The sequence below is a fragment of the Desmodus rotundus genome, chromosome 6 (genome assembly GCF_022682495.2).
Source record: "Desmodus rotundus isolate HL8 chromosome 6, HLdesRot8A.1, whole genome shotgun sequence".
Lineage (NCBI taxonomy): Eukaryota > Metazoa > Chordata > Mammalia > Chiroptera > Phyllostomidae > Desmodus > Desmodus rotundus.
In genome coordinates, this window is record NC_071392.1 from 45,223,149 (window position 1) to 45,247,835 (window position 24,687).

Genomic DNA, 24,687 nt, shown 5'->3' on the forward strand with positions numbered 1-24,687 from the left:
ACTCTCCATAGAAAGTAACTGTCTCAGCCACACATACCACATACCATGACTCTAAATAGTGAAACGTGGATTCCTCTTATTGATTTGCTTAATGGTATGTTCTCTTACTTCTGAGATATCACTTAGCTACTTAGTTCAAAGGGAGATTTTAGGGAAATATAACTTTGGAGAAATAAATGACTCAAAAGTCAACTGTCTGGATATCAGCAGGCTATTCATCTTAGAACATAGCCATTTTTATCCATTCATTTGGAAGACCTAAGACTTTGTCCACCAATATATATCTTTAAGTAGCCTATTTCTCCACTGCCATCATCCTATTCCTAGCACCATTACAAGCACATGCAGGTGGCACCACTAGCCTCTGAGCTGAGCTCTTTCTACTGCATCTCCCATTACCTTCTACCATCTGTTCTCTACATAGCAGCTAAAATTACTCTTAAAATATGTGTGATCACATCACTCCTTTGTTCCAAATTATCCACTGGGGTCTCATAGCACTTAGAATAAGATCCAAAATCTTTATGTTGCTCTATAAGGCCCTAACATAACAATGTTCATTGCTTACCTCAGGGTCTTTGTTCTTGCTGTTCTCTCTGCCCGCAATACTTCCCTTGCACACTTTTACCTGGTTGGCTATCACCATTCTGGTCTTTACACTTATGCCTCCCAGGAGGGCTTCCCTGACCATCTTACCAAAAATAGTCTCACTCGACTTCTGCCACCCAACACTCCATTCCCTTATCTTCACAGCACTTACCAAAGCCTGAAATATTATTATGAATTTCCTTACTTGTTTACTGTTGTTATTCCCTGCTAGAATGTAACCTCCACAAAAGACTTTTCTATCTTCATCTAACACCAACTGCTACACCTCCAGCACAAATAGTACCTATAGTGAAATTAATAAACAGTTTGATATATAAATTAGTTTATAAATGAATAAAGAATTTCAGGTGATAAAATCCTCATGATGAAAAAGCCTAATAAATAGGCTCTATTTTAGAAAGTCATTTATCAACCTATTTGGGGTTATTCCATTGTATTTCCAATTTTATAAAGGACTGGATACTGAAAAAACTTTAAAAAAATTATTTATCTCTCTTTTTTTGCTGTTGTTCAAGTACAATTGTCTCCATTTTCCCCCCACCACTCCCACCCACCCCCGCCATCCCCACCTCCCACCCTCAATCCTATTCCCCTTTAGCTTTGTCCATGTGTCCTTTATAAATGTTCCTTGATGACCTTTCCTCCCAGCCCCCCATTTATCCCCTCCTATTTCCCCTCTGGTTACTGTCAGTTTGTTCTTTATTTCAATGTCTCTGGTTATATTTTGCTTGCTTGCTTGTTTTTTTGATTAGGTTCCACTTATAGGTGAGATCATATGGTATTTGTCTTTCACTGCCTGGCTTATTTCACTTAGCATAATGCTCTCCAGTTCCATCCATGCTGTTGCGAAGGGTAAGAGCTCTTTTTTTTCTTTCTGCTGCATATGGTACATTTACACAATGAAAATACTCTTTTAATAGTTGTTGAAAATAATAGTAAGTGACTTTTCAGTTTGTCACTCAATATAGGTACATTACTCATCTGCTAAGCTTCCTAGAATGATCACCTATTGAGAAACAGTAGCTGAAATGGCTTTTGGGAGCCAGCTCACCCCAACTGACATCCTATAGCAGCACAATTTAAGTTGACTTACTGTTTTTTTAAGAGTCCTTGTAAAAATAAAATCCCAAGAATAGTCTAGGTTTACTTATAAATTATTTAAAACAACAAAATTTCTATGTAAGTTATAGATGAAAAATCTTAAATTTACTTGGATATTTTTTTTCTACAGGTAGGTTCATCTTATAAAGAGATAGTCAGGAATTTGTTTTTCTGGAACCTAAGGGATCAGGATTGTTTAAAATTTCAGCTGGTCACTAACCCAACCTGTTTACCAATGACATATCCCTTATATTATTATCAGGCAAATTCCTTGACTAGTTTCATAAGAATAGTGCAGAGCAATAAAGATTTGCATGTTGTAAAGACTCTTGACTCTTAACGCCTTCAAACACACATTCCTATTTTAAAAATTAACCAAAAAGTAGCAGAAGGTAAGGTAGACCGTCATGAAAAAATGTTTGGCCTGTTGCTTGCTAAATGTGTATTAGATCTTCCTGTGGGCCTGCAAGTTCCCACTGGTGCATGTTAGGTCTATGCAAGCATGAGCTCTGAAGGTTTTCTCCAGAGCAACCAGAAATCTTTTTGTGTTATCCATTACTACATATTATTGACTCCCCACGGTTCTTATAACCTAGTAGTGCCTAGGTCATAGACCCTCCTGTCTATCTTCAAACACTTTTCCACTCATTATTTAGTTCTGCTGTGTTATTATATAACTATTATATAACACTAAATTATTGGTTTTCTTTATTTGTTAATAGAGTCACAGTACTATTTTCTATCTCTTATTGCAAGCGAACTGTATTTAATTTATATTATGAAATAAACAGCATTTAAGATTTTTATTTTGCCTGGGTGACTCTTGCTTCTCATAAAATATACAAATTATTTTTCCCTGTCCATGCTTATAGATGCCCCATGAAATATGGACATATACTTTTTGAATATCCTGAACACATAGTCATTTGTCCACTTCCTCTGACTTGGGCCACCCACTTTGCAGCTGTGCTCCTCTTATACCTCTACTTTCCTATATCTGCTGAGCTGACAATGCCCATTGGGTGCAATGCCCATGTCCTTATTAAAGCAGTTAGTGTCTTTCTCTAGTCTCATTACCACTGCCAGAGTGCTCTCTCTGTTGTTTCATAACCAGGACAATTCCTTTTCATTTCAGAGAAGATCAGAAAGTCAAATCTGATTGCTCACATGTGGTTGTTAATAAAACTCCTATTGTGCTGCTCAAGGTACCCATGGGGGTTGTACAGTTATTTATATTTTCAGATAGTTTTCTGTAATTATTGTGATTGTACTTTCACAAAGTAAGTGTATCTCCACCAATTAAAGCGGTGGTGGGTTAAGAATATTCATCAGACTATGTGAAAGGAAAGGGTTTTTTATCAAAGCGCAGAAATTAAATTGCTGTTACCATGCATTCAGCCCAAGTGTTAAATTAAAATGCTCAGCAACTTTGGAGTTTATTCAAGCAGATGTTAACTGTTTTTGAAAATAAACATGACACAGGACTTCCATTCATGACATGATTCTTTGTTGTATTAAAAGTGCTGAAAAAAACAACTACATAATTTGAAGGGATACGGTTTATGGTATATGACCAATTTGATTACTATTAATCCAGGTCAGCTCAAAATTTCAATCACAAAATTCCAAAAAAAATCTTATTTTGGTTTATATCTTTGTATATTCTTTGATTCACCCCTTTATTTTCTTTGAAGGCTCCAGGACTAAGAGAGAATATCCATGAAAAGAAGCATCTGAGGCTATCAAGTAGAGAAAACATACTTTGTTATATAGAAATTTCATTGTAGCTAGTTTGACAGTGCTTGTAGCAAAAGTGATCAGCTTTACTTCCATTCCATTAGCTGTCATCCTGATGCTAGACTTTTAGCCTGCTGTGTGTGAGATGTGACTGTCGTGCACAATTCCCATCAAAGGTAATTTTCTGTGCAATGGTGTGTAAAATTTACCTCTAATTATGATAAGATCACTGATGGGTCACTTATGATATGCTCTCTGGAGACAAGAATAGCTTTTGGCAAGATTCATCTGGAGAAATTAAATTGGTTTGACCATGACTCAATAGAAAATAAAAGTCTCTTAGAAAATTATTCCTCAATCATATTCAAAGTCCTAAAGAAATCCAGAGATGGGGGCAGTATGCACAGTGGTGAAGGCTATGGGTTTTAAATTTATGCAGACTTGAGTTTTAATCCAGGATTGCTGAGCCTAGAGGGCCCTACATGATCTGGCCTCTGCACATCTCTTGGCTTCTCTTCCTGACATTTGCTACCTGGGCTCCATCACAACTGGTGTCCTTCCTGGCCCTTGAACATGCCATGACCACTCTTGTTTTGGGGAGTTTTTGACCACAAAGTTTCCTATTGTTGGATTGCTGTCCCTTCAGATCTTCATGTGGCTGGGACTTCCTTGTTCTTTCACTTTCCAATCAGTGGAATGTATCATATCCACTATTTGAACTATCTGAAGATAGCTTCTTCCTCTCTACTTAAAGTGGCCAACCCCCGACTCAATCACTATTGTGGCATCCCAATGCTGTTCTTGAAGTACTAATCATAGTATTAAATTATTTATTTACTGCTTAATGTATTATACAAGTAAGTTTGTTCAATGTATAATTAAGTTTGCATATGGCCACAGTGGGGAAAATATCTCAGAATGGAAAGTATCTCGATGGGGATATCCCAAAATCTTGCAACCCCACTGACATTAGCTAGCTGAGTCACTGATCCAAAACTGCTGAACAATGGATTAAAAAGGAGATCCTCATCAACAAGTTAGGGATGGAAGAACTTCGTGGACTTTATGTAAAACAGCATCAAAACAGAATTAATTATTAGAAAAGAGCACTAGTTATTATTTCACTAAAATAGCATTAGTGATTCCACATTTCACTATGACCATGGAGGGTCTCCCTGAAGGGAGCATATGTTATTCACTTTAGTTATTAATACTTTTTGGGTAGAGTTTTTATATGTAATGGTAGTAAATAAAAATTAGATTAAAAATATGGTGAAATTTTGTATTTATTTAAATCTATCAGTATTTTTTTTAGTCTTCCTTCCCAAGATACCATACTTGTAGACATAATAACAACTTTTCAAATGGTTCATGTGCAGTAAATATTTGTCAACAAGTGACTAAGTGCTCAATGCACTGGAAGATCCTACTTGTGTTCTAATCCTCAGTGCAAACTGTAACAACAACAAGGAAGATAAAATCCTTACCACAGGGTCCAGTCATGGCCACAGTAAGGCTGTACATTTCCAAGGTAGAATCCCAGAGACTGAGTGACCTCCACAAGATTGGTAAAGTCAAGGCTAATGCTGTTGAAAAGGATGGATGTCATGATGATCTCATCAATGGCCCATACATCTTCTCCCTGGGAAGAATGGTATGGTTGCCACCACCTGAACTGAATCCCAAACTGTCTTGCGTCATCTGGTAATTCTACGGAGATTATTCTAAAGGAGAAAAAAATAGAAATTCAGATTACTTTGACATCTTAAAATACAGTTACAGCAGGGTTTTCTTCTGCTCTATAGTACTTAAAAAAGTAGTTCTCCCACTATTACATTCTTCTGAGATTTCCAATTTCCTGTTTGACTCCAACAAAGTCTTCCAAACACATCTAAAAATGTGACTTTGCTTTCCCTCATCTGCTCTCAGAAAAGCTAACTCAGTAAAATACAGTTCTCAAAGTGGTAGGATTTGTGTCGGTCTGGTAAAGGATCTTTGGCAGCTTGTTACACAAATTAGAGTTTGGGGCTAGTTGGAATCGTGGCCCTTCCTTATTCCCATGAGTTTAGCATAGTGTGCAAGGTCACTTGCTGTGTCATGCAACTATGACAACAAACCTTTATCTGACAAATGGGGAAGAAAATTAAGAATAATATCTAATTCCCCAGAGCAATTATTGTACACAGCAGCAGAAACCATACATTAATTGTCACTGCAATGACATCTGCTTGAAAGCTCCATAAATCACAGTAGCATGCTGCTCACACCCATACACAAGGTTAGATGTGAAGCAAATAACAAATGCAACATTTGTCTCCATCAGTATGCAATTAAAGACCAGGAGAGGTGTTTGCAGTAAATGCACACTGAAGGGGCTGAATCTTTTTCTAGTGAGCAAGGAAAAACTCTCAAGACAGGTGACTAGTTGGATAGTTTAGAAATAAATTATTTTAAAAGTGTAATGTCTAAGGATGATTTACTAAGAAATTACATTAATTTTAATATTTGCATTATATTATCTTTAGTTATTGTGTAAAGAAATGTTAAATCATATTTGGAAATATAATTTTTATACACTGAAAGTTATTAAAATATTTATTTTCTCTTTAAATAATTTGTACATGAAAATATGGATATAATAACATGACTATTACCATTGATTATACAAACTACTAGTAAGAAACTAATAGAACTTTTTGCAATATGAGAAAACATACTTTATAAATAATAAAGATATCAATATTCAAATAGAAAAATATAAATTAAAAAACAGTTCTCAATTTTTAGCTTGAGAACATAGCTATAATATGTTTATGGTTTTTAAATACTTTTCATGTCTGCTGAATTGTTTACCAATGTGAATTTGTTAAAAGAGTAAAATTTATTTAAGTATTTTAATAATTTTCACCTTAATTTTTCTAAATATTAACTTGTTTATTAAATATTAAATGAGCATATTATTAATATTAACATCAAACATATAGAATAAAACAAACTATACTTAAATTGGCTCAACAATGGAAATATACATTCATTTAATAATTTAATTTATCATTATTAAAAATTATAATTTTCCTTTATATTGATAAGAGCAGTAACTATTTTGTCTGGTTAAAATATAATTTTTAAAAATAATTGAAAAGTAGAATTTCTTGGGTGACTTTATAGGAAAATAAAGTGCATACATACATATGACAACAGTAATTGAAAATACCAATATTTTCCCTGGCAGAGATATTAAGACTGTGGGTCTGTAACCAGACTCTTGGGTAGAGTCCCTGCTCTGACACCTAATGGTTAATAACTTTGCAGCTGCAAGGAAGGTACTTAACATCTGTGTGCTTCAGCATCTTCATCTGTGAAACTGGGATAATATCCTTATGGCAAAGCCAGAGACTTTTTTCAGTTTCTCACTATTCTGTCTTAGCACCTAGAACAGTACCTGGCACACAATAACTTAACAAATAACAAATTCTTGCTGCATGAATGAACTACTATTATGAGTGCCCCCTTTTAGAGATTTTAAAAATATGAAGGCAGCTTTTCAGTGACAGTGCCAGGATCTAGACTTTAGCAGCATGGCTGTCAAGCCTGTGCTCCTGACCTTCACTCCATGTCTTGAGGCGGAGTGGCAGTTTTCTTTCACCACTCTATGCATATTACAGTGGCTGGTTAGAATAGCTAGGGAACCAATGCTAAGAAAATCCCTAGACGAGAACCCAGGGTCTTAGGTCAACTGTCTGTATCAACCTTCCTTTTTAAGGTAGGTACTAAACTCATATACTTCTTGTTATCAAACACAATAATCAAAACAAAAATAAAACATAATTAGGCTTCATAATAATTTTAGAAAATAAAAATCCCCTATAATTAAGAAAAATCTAGAATAATTTTAGTCTCATCAGTGATACAAAGTTTTATATTAATAGAAATACCAATTACTTCATGACATTTTAATCAGTTTGAATTAAAAGATTAACTTAAATATATTCACAGACTTCAAACTTTATAAATAAGAAGCACATAGAGTTCTTTTATTTACTGATTGAATCATAGGCAAGCAAATTATTAGAAACTGGCTAGAAGAAAATAATGGCTAGCCAATTAGCATATCTAATTTATGGATCACAGTTCATTTTTAAACAACCGTGACAGAAAGGAACAATATGGAATTCATAGCAATTACAGGCAGAACTTTATGCTGAAGAAAATACAGCAAATGGCTAAAGGCATCAAGATATATTTAGCTCTCCTATAAAGAATTTACATGGTTTATATTATTTATCATATAAAATATAATTTAGTATGTAGAATATATCAAATCCCACTTTTGTCAATCACTTTTTATTAATATCTGTAAGAGATAGGGAGGGCAGAAGATTATCAGGGGCAGAGGTACATATATAGAAAATGAAAGTGTTATTCCCACTTCTTTAAAGAAAAAAATCTGCACTCTGATCTTAATCTTTCAAGCTATGCACATACCTAAAGCTGAAAAGCCACTTTGATCCTGCTTAGAAGAAAAATGTTATTGTCAAATGGCAGGCAAGATTAAACACACCTTTCTAATACCACGTTAAATGTGTAATTATTTTTCATATCAACAAAAATTAATTAAGTATCATGAGATAGACTGATTACTGAATTTTGGAGCTATCCATCCTTGTTAGAAGAAATTGTGTCTTAGACCCAGTTAACTTAGGATGGGGATATTTTCTTCATGTTTTCATCATTATTATTATCACCTTTATTTTTCTTTCATTTTCTTTTAATGTTCATTATCGAGAGCCTATGAAACATTTCTTTAGGATTCATATGTCTCTATTGAGTGAGAAAGTTGAGTTTAGCCTTACATTTACCTTTAAGGAAAAATACTCCATACATCTGGTGTGTTCTTAAAATCTGATAAAGTATAGTGTTTATAACTCATAATAGTTGTTAACTATAATCTGTTACATTATTTTCTGTGAAAATGACAGTTCTCATCAATTTGTAAATACTTAAATCCAGGGACAGCGTCAGGAAAAATGCTAAGCTGTGTCAAGTCTATCAGCAGTGCCCCTGCCTGTCTGCCATGGTGCCAACGCAAACCTCAGCACCCAAAGCCCTCAGTCTTCACATGTCCCCATGATCAACAGGTACTTCCAGGAAGGCAAGTAGCGTTAGTTCTTTACATCAGACTGGGAATGTTAGCCACAATGTTAACTCCTCCAATGGTATTTTCACTTTTCCAGTCTCCTCTTTTCTTGATATTTTAAAGGATTTTCAGTGAGCAGATCAATAATGTTCTAAAAGGGGTAAGGATGCTTTGGATACTTCTGAAATTATACCATTGTTTGTGATTACTACTCTGCCGACATTGAAGGGTAGCCCTGCTTTAAGTGAAACTTAAATCTCATGACTGTGACTATAGATTATGAAATAAGTAAGCTAAAGAAAAATAGAAGGGGCCTGAATAAAGGACTTGAAATATATCCTCACACTCCACCTTTGCCAGGGACTCTATATATGCTAGAAAAATTTCTTTGTATTCATTACTTAATTATTTCATGAAAACTTTATTAATTATCAGATTTTATAAGTTACTATCTCATATAACTTATTATAACATATTATAATACTATACTGCTAAAATATTCAGTAATAGCAGTTATAATTTACTATTATATTAAAATCACATCTAAGAGTTTGCACTATAGTTAGATAAGAAAAATAGTAATAAGTATTTTTATCTTTCCTAGGCATCAAAATATTTCCTGCCCTGGCTGGTGTGGCTCAGTGTATTGAGCGCCAGCCTGTGAACTGAAAGGTCACTGGATGATTCCCAGTCAGGGCACATGCCTGGGTTGTGGGCCAGGTCCCCAAGTTGGGGGTGCATGAGACGCAATTGATTGATGTTTCTTTCCCTCTCTCTCTCCGTCCACACTCCTCTCTCTAAAAATAAATAAATAAAATCTTTAAAAAGTATTTCCTTACATGCACATTTCAAAATATGAAACTAAACTTCTTCAAATTATCATAAGTCAATAAAGCAAATGGATTAGAATAATATGGCTTGCTAATTTTTCATTGCAAGACACATCAATCTTTGTCTTCACCAACTTTCAATGGAAAAATATCTGGAATCTTACACCATTTGAATTTCCCCAGGAAAGAGATACCATTCTAACCATTTTCCAAATGATTTCCAACATACCTGGGCTCATGATAGTTGAGATATGAATAGTGCTCCAAGAGTTTCCAAGTTATGCCATTATCATAAGAATAATGCAATAAAACTCCTTCTCCAGGCTGGTCAGGGGCTCTGCACGTGCTCAGAACAGACTTGCTTCCCAGCCTCAATGTGAACTGGAGAAACCTAGACATGAATTGTCTATAATTAGTGTGTGCATAAACATTTTAAATCATACTGTTAATTTTGTTTTTTAAAGAAATTCAAACAAGTTTAAATGAACTACCCAAAAGCTGTAGATCTCCACCAATCCCTCTTTTATAAAATGTAAATAATTTCACTGTGAGGTGTATGAATACGTGTAGAAGATGTGGTCAATGCACCTCTTTAACATACAGATGCATCCATACAAATATAACTATATATTTACACATATTTGTATACTATGACTTACGTATGTACACTTAAAATGCCAATCATTCCTTTACTGCATTATTTATTAGGTGCTGGGAGTAGGGAAGATGTAGGGTAAATCTAATCAGCCTCTGCAAGCTGTCAAATAAATAAAACTACATAAATAATTAATTAGCCCTTGGCTTGAGAACACAGTTTTGATGCTAACATTTCATATTTTTAAAACTCTAGTCAGTCATTAGTATCTTAAAGTCATCAGGGAGCTTTTTAATTTATTAAAAATTAGGACACATTAACACTCTATAAACTATAAGCTCCCTCTCATCCTGGTTAAAAATGGGAATATGTATATATCATGAAAAAAAAAGAAAAGAAAAAAGAAAATTAATAGATCTAAATTCAATCATTATTATCTGATTTCAGTATGTATTCCACCTTGCCTTCACTCACCTGGATTGTGAGCTGTCAAGGAAAGATGTAATTAGCTGACGCCTCCCATCTTTGTTGAAAACCAGGGCCTTACCACTGGCCAACACACCACAGCCAAAGCTGACTTCAGCACCACGGATAGAGTAAAAGTTATGGTAAGAGGAGAGCCTGGAACTGCCAAAGCTTTCAGAAATAAACATTGGGAATGTCTGGGATGCCATCTCACAAGCTGGGCCGGAAAATCCAGGGTCACACCTGAAAGACATCCCATGAAATTAAATCTTAAACTGATAGTCCTTTCAGAGTTTCCTGAATCTACTCTGGGGAGGAGGAAGTCCAGAGGTTAGGATCTGATTGAATGGTAAACAAGACTCATTAATCTTTGGAGAATTCTGAATCTGAAAACTTGGTAAGGGAGAACTAATTGTGAATATTCTAGAAGAACACAATCTTTGCATACGTCTGCTGCAAAAAGCTTATGATTAAAACAGTAATTCACTACTCACCTTCAACCAATGCCAGTGATTTACCTGCAAATAGATCTATGTTCATGTACATTTCCAACTTAAAATCATTGTAAAAGGTATATAATTTTATTCATAACTATGATCATTAAGTTTGTAAAAGAAACAATATAAAATGTTTCTATAAGATAACTAAAAATATAAGCTATATTTGTGATTGGAGTTACTTGAAATATTTGAAAAAGTTTGAGAAATAAATTTATCCTTAACTATTGCAAACTTAGATTGGCATTTTAAAGGAAATGCTTATGCCCTTGTCTTAGATAGATGTCCTTAACAGAACTGTGTTGCCTCTCAGTGGAATCCACAATTAGTAGTGCTCAAGAAAAAGAAAAAAAGAAACCCACATAACGACTTGCCTGCTGCCATGTAAGAACACACTGTATTCATGTTAGCTGACTAGAACATATGAAGGACTCCTTGAGTCTTCTGTCAGTCAAAAAATCTCACCACAGAAAACTCAATAATTGAATTATCAGGTCCTTCCTATATTTAAAGAAGTTTATTCATCAAGAGTTAGTTTCAAATTCCTTAATTTTATTGTACTGTTTCTCTCTCCCTATATTTACTATCTTGCTCACTACAAAATTAAATTAAACTGGCATTTTTGGGGGTGGCATGGGGGTTCTCATCAAAACATTCAAAACTTCCTAGAGTCTGAAACAAGCCTTTTATCATAATTTCATAATTCAGAAGGCTATTCTTTACCAGTAGTGCTGAAACTAGGATTTATGCTGGCATCAGAGAGGGTTTAAGGAATGTGTGAATGTACTGAAATCAAATGCCAAATGTTACGTGTACGGGATATTCTGAGGGAGAAATCTTATAGTAATCATCTGATTATCAAAGAAGTTGGACTCTAAGTTGCCAAGAACTACTTTAGAGTGAAGTTTGAGGGTTGTCTGGCATTAGAGATGGAAGTGGGAAATAAAAGCAGTATTTCACAGAGCATGTAAAATGAGCCTCACAGTTTGCTTCTTTCACATGTTATCTCACTGACTTAGTCAGACTTCAATTAGCCAAATAGTTTCCAAAAAGGATTTAAAAATTAGCTAAAGAGGACACATTTTTTTTACATCAGGAAACTGAATATGGCAACCAATTGGAATTAGTGTCCATCCCCCTCTCCCACAAGACTGTCTATTGCCAGAGTGTATTTCAGGGCAAATGAGTCTTTGTGTATCTTAAATATGTCTTCACAGAGCTAGCGAATGGGAGAAATTGGTGACCATTTAGAGATGACTCACACTGGAATCAGTTCCCATTTACTGGTGTTGAAAGTGTACTTTTAATCCAAACTTACACAATTGGGATAGGATGACAATAAGGATTTCCCCTCATATATTAAGAAGCTTTTGGTTTTTTTGTTTTTGTAGCTTTTGTTTTGCAGAACAGAAGGGTAGCAAATACTGGTGATTTCCGGAGTAACCTGAAGCTCTCTTGCCTCCAAATATGTCCCCCTACTAGTTCAATTACTGGTCCTTAAATGCAATATTTCCCAATCAGAAAAACTAACAAACAAAAAACTCTCCCCCTCTTAAGATACATGGCCGACACTTGCGAAGAAAGGTTTATAAGCTCTCTGTCCTCATTAGCATCTCTAACATCTCTAACAGGGAGCTTATCAGGATAGTGAGTTGTCAGTTTAGATGCCCCGGCCAGAGGATTATACACAGGCAAGAAAGTGTTAGGGAGCAAGAGAGGTGGAATCCTGGTAGCAAATAATGGTAGTGATGAGGGGAGGAAACTGGGGAGAAATACACAAAGCTGCAGAGCCCCCAAACTCGAGGATTTGTTTAAAGGAAATAAGTGTTATTGAATATGAATTTCTTTTCCATGCAATTTTGTTCAAACTAGAGAAGGTGCATATTGCTGGAAAAGAATGCGGTGGCCAAACCTTTAGCTCAGCCACAAGTGAACAAAGCCAATGAATATTACATAAAATATTATCAGTAATAATAAAATAACTAAATTTCCAACTTGTGAAAATATTCTGTAAAACTTCAGAAGCAGGTGAAGGATGTGCTTATTCAGCGTAACATATAATGCCAGAAGAGAATGATGCCCAACGACATAAAATTGCCGTTCAGATTTCTGTTTGCATCCATCATGAGTAACAGAGATGGCTGCCATAATAAAACTATTGAATGCTAAGAGGGATATTGTGCACAATAAATAAAGTATAACTATTGTAATTGTACATAGGTCTTTTAGAAATGGCACTTTCTATTTTTATTAATAAAAGCAGCTGTCATTTTAGATAAGTTATTTTCAAAACATTTTAGGAAAACTTTGGGAATTACAAAAATGTCTGGGCTCCTTGGGTTAATATTTTCTGAAATGCATTAGACAAGAGGATGTTTGGTTATGGAAAATGAATAAAGATAACCACTTGAAGAAAATACAAGTCAATGTTTCACAGATCTAGAGTCAGTGTTTCTGAGTGGGAGTTGGTGGTTTTATTAAAAGCACAGAAATGCATATTAAGTTTTAAAATATGAGTAGGAATTTTTCAATTCTTTATGTATTTAATAAAATATTTCTATTGTGCAGAGAGAGTTCTGTTAATGAAATTCATTGAAATATAGTTAGAAAGTTAACCTGACACTAATCTCAGTACTGCCAAGTGTCTTGCATCTTAATATAATTCACAAATGATAAGTTCAAAGGTCTTTATGAGTTCTCCATTAATGAAGTAATTGGCTAATTATAATTACTGTTTGAAGACAAAAACAGACTATTAACCTTTTGTTGGAAACTTATCTGTATAACAAAGATTGTCTGTGGTTTCAGGAATTTCCAGGATATTTTACAATTAAATATTTAGATGAGAATGACATAAATATGAATATCTATCCTTGTTATAAACATAACACAATGCTCCAGCGGTACCTAGATATTACATAATTTATGTATAATTTTACACTAATATCCAACATCATTATTATGTAAAATACTTTATATTTCATTCTGAAGACATTTTATTTATTTATTTTTCTTTTATTATTGTCATTCAATTAAGTTGTCCCTATTTTTCCCCCATTACTCTCTCTTGCGGTACTCACCACCACCTCCCACATTGAATCCTCATCCCCAACCCTGTTGTCTTTGTCCATGAGTCCTTTATATGTTTCCTTGACTTGACCCTTCTCCTTCTTTCCCCTGTTATCCCACTCCCTCCTTGTCACTGTCAGTTTGTTTGTTATTTCTATGTCTCTGGTTCTATTTTGCTCACTTGTTTGTTCTGCTGACTAGGTTCCACTTATATGTGAGATCACATGTCTTTCACCACCTGGCTTATTTCCCTTAGCATAATGCTCTCTAGTTCCATCCATGCTGTCCCAAAAGATAAGAATTCCTTCTTTCTTTCTGCTGTGTAGTATCCCATTGTGTAAATGCACCACCGTTTTTTGATCTACTCATTTATTGATGGGCACTTAGGCTGTTCCCAGCACTTGGCTATTGTAAATAATGCTGCTATGAACACTGGGTGCATAGGTTCTTTTGAATCGGTGCTTCAGGATTCTTAGGGTATAATCCCAGCAGTGGAGTTGTGGGTCCAAAGGCAGTTTGATTTTTAATTTTTTGAGGAAATTCCATACTGTTTTCCACAGTGGCTGTACCACTCTGCATTCCCACCAACAGTGAACTAGGGTTCTCTTTTCTTCACAATCTTGCCTGCTCTTGTTGTTTGTTGATTTGTCATTCTGATGACAAATCATCAGAATGGTCATTCTGAACAGTGTGAAGTGCTATGTCATTGAGGTTTTAATTTGTATGTCTCTGGTGGCTAGTGATGCTGAACATGTGAACAGAGGGCTCACATGTCTGTGGGCCCTCTGTATGTCTTCCTTAGAGAAGTGTCTGTTTAGGTCCTTTGCCCATTTTTTAATTGGATTATTTGTCTTCCGGTGTGGAGTTGTGTGAGTTCTTTATATATTTTGGAGATTAAACTCTTGTCCAAGGTATCACTGTCAAACATATCTTCCCATAAGGTTGGTTCCCTTTTCATTTTGGTGATATTTTCTTTAGCCAGGCAGAAGCTTTTTAAATTGATGTAGTCCCATTTGTTTTTTCTTTCCTTTACATCCCTTGCTCTAGGGGACATATTGGTGAAAATATTGCTATGTGGAATATCTGAAATTTTCCTGCCTAAGTTCTCCTCTAGGACTCTTATGGTAGCACAACTTATATTTAAGTCTTTTATCCACCTTGAGTTTATTTTTGTGTATGGTGTAAGGTGGTGGTCAAGTTTCATTTTTTTGCACGTAGCTGTCCAGATCTCCCAACACCGTTTGTTGAAGAGGCCATTTTTACTCCATTTTTATGCCCCTGCCCCCTTTGTCAAATATTAATTGACCATAGAGACATGGGTTTATTTCTGGGCTCTCCATTCTGTTCCATTCTGTCTATTCTTATGCCAGTACCAGACTGTTTTGATTGCAGTGGCCTTGTAATACAGTTTGATATCAGGTATTGTGATCCCTCTTATTTTGTTCTTCTTTCTCAAAGTTGCTGAGGTTATTCAGTCATTTATAGTTCCATATAAATTTTTGAAATATTTGTTCTATATCTCTGAAATACGCCATTGGTACTTTAATAGGGATTGTGTTGAATCTATAAATTGCTTTGGGTAGTATGGACATTTTGGTGATGTTAATTTTTCCAATCCATGAGCATGGTACATGCTTCCATTTATTTGTGTCTTCCTTAGTTTCTTTCTTCAGTGTTCTGTAGTTTTCTGAGTACAGGTCTTTTACCTCCTTGGTTAGCTTTATTCCTACATACTTTATTTTTCTTGTAGCTATAGCAAATGGGATTTTTTCCTAATTTCTGTTTCTGATTTTTCATTGTTGTTGTACAAAAATGCCTTCAATTTCTGAATATTGACTTTGTATCCTGCTGTTTTGCCAAATTCATTTTGCCTAAGAGGTTGAGTAGTTTTTTGGTGGAGTCTATAGGATTTTCCATGTACACTATCATGTCATCTGCAAACAATGACAGTTTTGCTTCCTCCTTTCCAACTTGGATGCCTTTTATTTCTTTTCCTTGTCTGATTGCTATGGCTAGGACTTCCAATACTATGTTGAATAGAAGTGGTGAAAGTGGACATCTTCATTTTGTTCCTGATCTTAGTGGGAAAGCTTTAAGTATTTGCCCATTGAGTATGATATTGGATGTAGGATTCTCATACATGGCCTTTATTATGTTGATGTATGCTCCCTCTAGTCTCACTTTGCTCATTGTTTTTATCATAAAAAGCTTATCAAATGCTTTTTCCACATATATTGATATGATCATGTAATTTTTGTCTTTCCTTTTGTTTATGTGATGTATTACATTTATTGATTTACAAACATTGTACCATCCTTGCATCTCTGGGATGAATCCTACTTGATGGTGATATATGATCTTTTTAATGTATTGCTGGATGCAGTTTGCCAATATTTTGTTGAGGATTTTAGTGTCTATGTTCATCAGCAATATTGATCTGTAGTTTTCTTTCTTTGTTGTGTCTTTATCTGGTTTTGGATTAGAGTGATACCAAACTCAGAAAAAGAGTTTGGGAATCTTCCCTCTTCGTAGATTTTTTTTTGGAATAGTTTGAGAAGGATAAGAGTTAGCTCTTCCTTCAATGTTTTGTAAAATTTTTCTGTGAAACCGTCCGATCCAGGGCTTTTGTGTGTTGACAGTTTTCTGATTACTGCTTCAATTTCATAGCTGCTATCAGTCTGTTCAGGCTTGCTACTTCTTCTTGATTCAGTTTTGGAAGATTATATGTTCCTGTAAATTTGTCCATTTAATGCAGGTTTTCAAATTTCTTGGAATATAATTGTTTATAGTAATTCCTTACAATCCTTTGTATTTCTGTGGTATCAGTTGTAATTTCTCATTTTCTTGATGAGTCAGGGTAAAGGCTTATTGATTTTATTTATCTTTTCAAAGAACAAACTCCTGGATTTATTGATCTTTTGAATTACTCTTTTAGTCTCTATGTCATTTAATTCTGTTCTGATCTTAACCATTTCCATCCTTCTACTTGCTCTGGGCTTTGTTTGTTGTTGTTCCTCCAGTTCTTGTAGATGTAGCATTAGCTGGTTTATTTGAAATGTTTCTGTGTTTTAAGGTAGGCCTGTATCATTATGAACTTCCCTCTCAGGACCGCCTTCACTTTGTCCCATAGGTTTTAGGCTGTTGTGTGTTAATTTTCATTTGTTTCCAGAAACTTTTTGACTTCTTCCTTGATCTCATTATTAATCCACACATTGTTTATGCTGTTCAGTCTCCATGAATATGAATGTTTTTGAGTTTTTTCCATGAGGTTGGTTTCCAGTTTCATTCCCTTGTGGTTGGAGAAAATGCTTGATATGATTTTAATTTTCTTGAATTTGTTGAGGCTTGTTTTGTGTCCTATCATGTGGCCTATCTTTGAAAATGTTCCATGTACATTTGAAAAGAATGTGTATTTTGCTTCTGTGGGATGAAATGTCCTGTATATATAAGTCCATTTGATTTAGTATGTTATTCAGTGCCACAATATCCTTGTTGATGTTTTGTTTGGAAGATCAATCTATTTTTGACAGTGGGGTGTTAAAATCCCTTACTATAATTGTGTTGCTGTTACCATCTTGAAGTCCTCCAAGATTTCCTTATATATTTGGGTGCTCCCATGTTGGGTGTACATATGTTTACAATGTTTATGACTTCTTGATGGATTCTTCCCTTGAGTATTATGAAGTGTCCTTCTGTGTCTCTTTCTATGGCCTTTATTTTTTAAGTCTATTTTGTCTGATATAAGTATTGCTACCCCAGCTTTTTTTTACTTGTCCATTTGCTTGGAATATTTTTTTCCAACCTTTCACTTTCAGTCTGTGTAGGTCTTTTGTTCTGATGTAGTTCTTTTGTAGGTGACATGTGTGGGTCATATTTTCTTATCCATTCAGCTACCCTATGTCTTCTGATTGAACACTTAATCCATTTACATTTGAGGTTATTATTGATAGGTACTTATTCATTGCCATTTCCCCCTTTGTACCTGTGTTTTTCTTTCTCTCACTCTTTTTCTTCATCTTCTTAAAGCAGTCCCTTTAGCATGTGTTGAAATGTTGGCTCTGTGGAGGTGTTTTCTTTTAGCCTTTTGTCTGGGAAACCCCTTATTTCACCTTCCATTTTAAATGAGAGCCTATGTGGGTAGAGTAGTCTTAGTTGCAGGCCTTTGCTTTTCATCACTTGGAATATTTCTTGCCATTCCCTTCTGGCTTGTAGTGTTTCTGTTGAGAAGTCAGCTGATATCCTTATCTGAGCTCTCCTGTATGTAATTTCCTGTTTCTCCCTTGTTGCCTTTTAGATTTTCTCTTTGTCTTTGAATTTTGCCATTTTAATTATGATGTGCCTTGGAGCGGGCCTATTGGGGTTCATCTTGATTGGGACCCTTTGTGCTTCCTGGAATTGTGTGACTTTTTCTCTCATCTAATTAGGGAAATTTTCCATCATTACTTTTTCAAACAGGTTTTCTATCCCTTGCTCCTCTCCTTCTGGTATCCCTATTATACAGATTTTATTATGTTTTGTGTTTTCCTGCAGTTCCCTTAACCTTTCTTCATTCTTTTAAAGTCTTTTTTCCTTTTCTTGGTCTTTCTAGGAATCTTTTTCTACCTTGTACTCTAGCTCACTGAATCAAACCTCTGCTTCATGTAGCCTGCTTTTGATTGCTTCTACTATGTTCTTCAATTCAGATATTGTATTCTTCATTTCCTCCTGGCTCTTATTGATAGTTTGTATGTCCCTTTTCATGCTGATGTAATTCACAGTAAGTTCCTTGTAGCCTCCCTGTAGTTTTCACAATTCTCACTGAGCTCATTGATCTTCCTTATAACCATTGTTTTGAACTCAGTAGCTGAGAGTTTACTTGTCTTTACTTCATTTAGCACTATTTCTGATGATTCCTCCTTTCCTTTTAATTGGGGGTTGTTTCTTTGTCTCCCTATTTTAGGGGAGACTCTTTTATTTGCTCCTGCTTCTTAAATTGATCTGCTTTGACTCCTTGTCTTTGTAGTCTGAACTTCTATGGTGGGAGACCTGTGAGATTCAGTGGTGTAGTCTCCTTGATCCCTGAACTTGATGTTCTTGGGATGTCCTTTATGACATTTATGTTGGCTCTCAGATGTAACTGGGTTTTTGTTGTTGTTGGATGATTCTTTGGTGGGTCCTCCCCTCCAGCTTGTTGACTGAGCATCACTCCACTCTACTCCAAGATATCTTGTATGCTGTTATGCAGATGCTGTCAGAATAAAACCACAAAGCCAAGGAAACAAACCCACACCCACAAAAATCACTCCCATCTGCAATCTCAGTGTCAACAGGAAATGAACCAATATCAATAAGGGTGTAAAATGATTAAGAACATTATAAGAAAGGAGAGTGAATATGAGATAACCTATTGAAAGAAAAATTATTTTGAGAGGGTAGATGGTGGAGCACTAATAAGAGTAGGGAAACAGAGTAATGCAAAGAGAGAAAATAAAATTTACATCATAAATAAAAAAGGGGAATGAAAAAGGTGGAATGGAGTAAGAGAAGTATTTATATTATTAGGTTTAAGTAGAAATTTAAAAAAAATAAAATAAAGTGAGAGAGAAAAAGAAAAAAGAAAAAAAGTAAATAAAAAATTAGGGACCAAATTGTAGAAAAAGATCGATCATAGTACTATCAACACCACATGGGCTAAAATCAATATAGGTGGGATAGGAATAAGGGAGAATAAAGAAATAAAGAAAAGCTTAAGTGATGTCTAGAAGAAAGGGAAGTAAGTTTGAGGTTATAGAGGTACAAGGGGATACTAAGAGTGAGGAATGAAAACCAGGCTAAGACAGGGAAAAATGAAAATTTGAGATGAAAAGAAAAAGAAAAAAGATAGGATGAAAGAGAAAAAAGAAAAAACAACAGGCTAATACAGGGATAAATTAAAATTTGAGATGAAAAAAAGGGTAGGAGAGGGGAACAGAAAAATTTGAGATTTGAAATACAAAAATAGTGAAGATCTAGACACAAAATTGAAAAAATACAATAACTACCCTATCCACAACCAATGAGCAAAGATTGTTAAAGGTGGAGAGAGAATGCAGGTATTTTAAGAATGGGAAAAAGAATGTGAGATGACCATTGACAAGAAAATTGTTTTTGAGAGGCTGGATGGGGTAGAAATAGTAAGAGTGCAGAATAGAAACAAATTGTAGCAAGAGAGATAACAAAATTTAAAACAAAAATAATAAGAGGAAAGAAGAAGATAAAATGGAGTAAGAGAAGGGAGGAGTAAAATATGTGAACTGAAATAAACTATAATATAAAATCTAGTGCCTTAATATGCAGAAACTTGAAGAACAAGAAATTAATGTTAAAAAGCTATACAGGAAAGGAAACATCACAAAACATGTAGAAGACCACAGCGGATTTCTTCTTGTAGTATTTAGTATTTACCACTGTTTTTTCTTTCTGGATCTGCCTCTGGTGATGGCAGATGTTGACCCCATCTGGCCTTAGGCAGCAGGTTCCATACTTCCAGAGATCTACTGTCTGTGGCTGACTTTTCAGTTGATAATCTAGTCACTATGCACTTAGCAGTCAGGCTTAAGTTCCACAGGGTGGGACTCTCCTGGGGGCAGGGCTATTTCTTCCCCTCAGGCTGTTGCTATGTGGAGGGGAGTGGTCTGCCTGACCAAGATGGCTCCTGTAGTATGGGGAATGACTCAGCACAGGGAACCCTTCTACTCTCTCAGTTCTCTCCCCAAAGCCTCCATCCCCAGTCTGTCCTCAAGTGTCTCCAGTCCACTCTGCCCCCACACTTTGCCAGAGCCCAGGGTAAGTGGTTGCAAATGAAAATTTATGTGTTGGCCCTTTAAATGGCTCTTTGCAGTTGCAGCCATCTGTCTCTAGCAGAGAAAAATCCTGCCACTTTTTACACCTGGAAGTTATCTGTGTATTGTTTGGGCTCTGGTGCTCTAAGGTGGTTTAGACCCCATACTTCTCTGGGGGATTCAACCGGCCACTTAATTATTCCTCTGGTAATTCAGCTGCTGCCTGTGGGTGCCCAGCCAGCCCTCTCACGGCTCCACTGCACTCTCTACCAGTCACCTTGTGCCAAATCTGCGTCTTCTGTCTGTCTGTGGTGATAAGGCTTCTTTCTCACTGTTATTCAGTTGTTTGTTCTGGATGATTTCTCCACAATCTAGTTGTGATTCCAGATTGGTCCTGGGAGGAGGTTAGTATAACTTCCACTCACTCTTCTGCCATCTTTTACCTCCCACAAAGTTATTTTAAAGTAGTATTTTCTAGTCAAATTTGATAAATTTGGCTCACTCAGTTTCCTTTAGCATTGGGTCTATGGGTCAGTATGGATTTTTGTAACTCATTTACAAAGTATGCTAGGAATTAAAAATATGACTCATGGACACTAGAACAAGTTTATGGAAAAATAACATTAAAGAATGTAACTAAAGACAAAAAAGGAAGTCATCAAGCTATGAGGAATTCAAGTTTGTTCACAAATTTATATGAGGTATGCTCAATATATTCACAATTTATCTTAGTAGAAAATTAATTTATCCATCAATTTCAACTTACAAAATATACTTAATATTCTATTACACTTAAATTCCATTTGGGGTATCCTATTTTTGGTCTTAGAAGACCTCAAAACTCTAAAATGGAAATTAAAACAAATTAAAATGACTTGTGACTTCAACATACAAAGTACATATCAAAAAAGAGAGAAGTGAGGAGTGTAAGTATTATTTTAAAATGCTTACTTGCAACCATGTCGAGTGCACTGTCCTCTGCCAGAACAGAATCTGAGACACGAAGGACCGATGTAAACTGCAGGGCAGAAAATAGCATGTTCAAATGGCATACGAATTGGAAAAACCAACAATACCACCAGCATATAAAACAATTTTGTGAAGCAATGCCCATGAAATCTAGCCCACTGTATATACATTGTGCACTGGAGTCCAGTGTGACATATGGAATTGCTGTGTGACAAGGTAGTGCTTAGTTACAAGTCTACTGTTTTAACTTAATGCTTTCAAGATTTTAATGTTTCATAGCAACAAAAGTAAAACATGTGATTTGGGTTCCTTAATAGAGTTTTGAGCTAAAATGATTTCAGGAAGAATATTAATGCTTTTGTCTTGAATTTTATACATAGTTTAAAATTCATAGTTTAATTTCTTTAGGTAGTAATAAAGAATTTATGAAGGATCAATTTGCTATATCATGAAACAGAGGGTTATAATTTAATTTAAAACTATAAAAAAATAACTATAATTTCCATTCTTATCTGGGAATATAACATTGAAGATGATTGTTATGTATATTTCTAAATATTAATTACCCTTCTTTTAATAAGGAGTTAAAAATCTGTTGTTGAGCATAACATTTTCTCTATAATGCAGATCTTTTCCTAAATAATTGGCTTGACTGATAATGATATTATAAACCTAAATTGTAATTTTTGGAATGCTGGGGAAAAGGGCTCCTGATTTACAGTGAACCTGTGCATAGTAAATGAGGACCATCCTCAATGTAATGTGCCCAGAAAAGCAATAAAAGCCTGTCCAGGCAGGGGTCGGTTCTCTCTCTTGGGCTCTCTCTAGTTCTCTTGCCCTCTTTCATTTAGAGAGTGGCCATGCCGTCCCTTTTTCTCCTCAGGATTTCTGTAGTCCATGTGTATTTGTCTACTGCTGCCACAACACAGGATCCTGCTGGCCAGGAACATCACTGATTGTTGAATGGTACGTTCTGAGATACTCAGGCTCAAATACATTTAAGATATTAAGCCGTTTGATAATTAGCACAATCAATCACACCAAATAGTGTAAAAGTGGAACAAAACCAATAAGGAATTAGAGATGCAATGGTTGTTAAGGCATCACATATTCAATTTCAGGCAAAAACAAACTTAACCACCCATGATCATTTTCTTCTCTGCTGTGCAATCACATCAAAATTAAATGATTTTATTTTAAAATAAACTTTCCTGTGGCCTGTGCTCCTAAAAGCACTTGCTCTCTGGAGCCAATGAACAGGTACAGTAACTCAAACGTGATGCAAAGTGGGCCAGGAAAAACCTGCTGGAGGAAACTGATAGTTGTATATATATATATATAAATATAAATAATGAAATATAATAATATATATCATTATATATTATATATATTATACATATATATAATATATATAATGAAATATAATATATAATGAAATATAAGTTCATTATAGGACCTTTGAAAAGTAGGACAGCAGGCAAAAGTTATCCATATCCCACTATGTAGAGGCACATACTTACTCCCTAGAGCTAATTAACAACTGTAGTAATTAAAATACTATGCAAAACGTCCTCCAATGGAAAAACTCCATTTTAACAAGCTCATCTTTAGATGTTTTGCAAGTGCACTGTCTATGTCCATATAACTCAGGTGGTCTTTGCAGTCTGGAACTTTTATTGGTCTTTGAATACAGATTATTTAAAGACTATATTGCCTCGTTAACAAAGTATCTTCCCTGAAGTTATTTCTGAGTTTTAAGAATCTATTTAATTAATTGTATATCAATTTCTAAATTATTAAAAAAATAGCAAAAAGATGAAGACATGGAAGATCAGCATTAAACAACAGTGTAGGCTTTTCCTACTTTGTAAAATCTACCACAAGTCAGTGGCTCCACTGAATTTGCTTAAGTATTGACATTTTGTTCCTCCCTTATTCCATCCCTGTCTACTTCATCGTAGTATAACTCTTTTATACAACAAATTTACATAATCTCTGAAAATAGGAAATCTCTAAATCTGCCTATAATTAGAATTATTAAAAACCAGAGAGTTGCCTATTAAAAACAAATATAAGAAGTTTATGGCCATGCAACACAAAATATCTTTTCTCATGTGCATTTATCATGTGATAAAATTAAACAAAAATTAATAATTCACTTAAAAATGAAACATAACTATTTTATGTATATCTAAATTTTTCTTTTATACTCTTTTGTGAAAAAAGAGGTAGAAGTTTTACTTCATAAGTTTCATTTTAGAGATGATGTTTCCTTATATGTGCTGTCTGCATCTAAAAGATAATCATTCCAGATGTTGTCGTAGTTACTAAGAGAAGAATGGGCTTTATTTTAATACATGCAGTATGGTAAGTATTTATGCTAATTTTGTATAAAACATCCAAAGAAAATGTTAGAATATCTCTTGTCATCAATGTGAATTTGAGTTTCAGGGCTTTATGCATTTTAAAATTATGTATGTTGAAACATTCTAGCATCTAATATTGCTGACTGCATTGCCTTATTTTTTCTGATTGTGCATCCTTGGGCTTCTAATGAAATGCAAAGGAGAAAGGGAAGAAAGGGTGTTTAATGAATCACAAGACCATGACTTAGAAATGTGATTAAGTCTGTGCTGATGAACAAAAGCACAGGAAGACTCTCCATCAATGGCATGTGATTAAGACAGGCATAAACTAACCATTATCAATTGCCCACATGTTTCCAAGGATTGGTCCTGTTTGTCTCCAGCGAATTCTGGTGTCCCGGGTTAGTGCTGCGTTAGGAAGGGGAATCGTTATTCGGTTCCACCTGCAAGAAATTTAGCACAAAACAGCTCCACAACACTGTTTAGATTTATTTTACATGCTTTTGATATTC

General features: G+C 35.0%; 1 protein-coding gene across 1 annotated transcript in view; it reads right to left on the reverse strand.

Moving 5' to 3' along the window:
• Positions 1 to 24,687, reverse strand: part of RELN (reelin) — a 581,497-nt gene that overhangs the window by 157,771 nt on the left and 399,039 nt on the right. The window contains exons 16-20 of the mRNA XM_024557430.3: positions 24,509 to 24,618; positions 21,792 to 21,858; positions 10,484 to 10,717; positions 9,644 to 9,805; positions 4,935 to 5,171 (exon numbers count right to left, since the gene is read on the reverse strand). Coding sequence (XP_024413198.2) covers positions 4,935 to 5,171; positions 9,644 to 9,805; positions 10,484 to 10,717; positions 21,792 to 21,858; positions 24,509 to 24,618 — 810 coding nt within the window. The remainder of the gene's footprint in view (positions 1 to 4,934; positions 5,172 to 9,643; positions 9,806 to 10,483; positions 10,718 to 21,791; positions 21,859 to 24,508; positions 24,619 to 24,687) is intronic.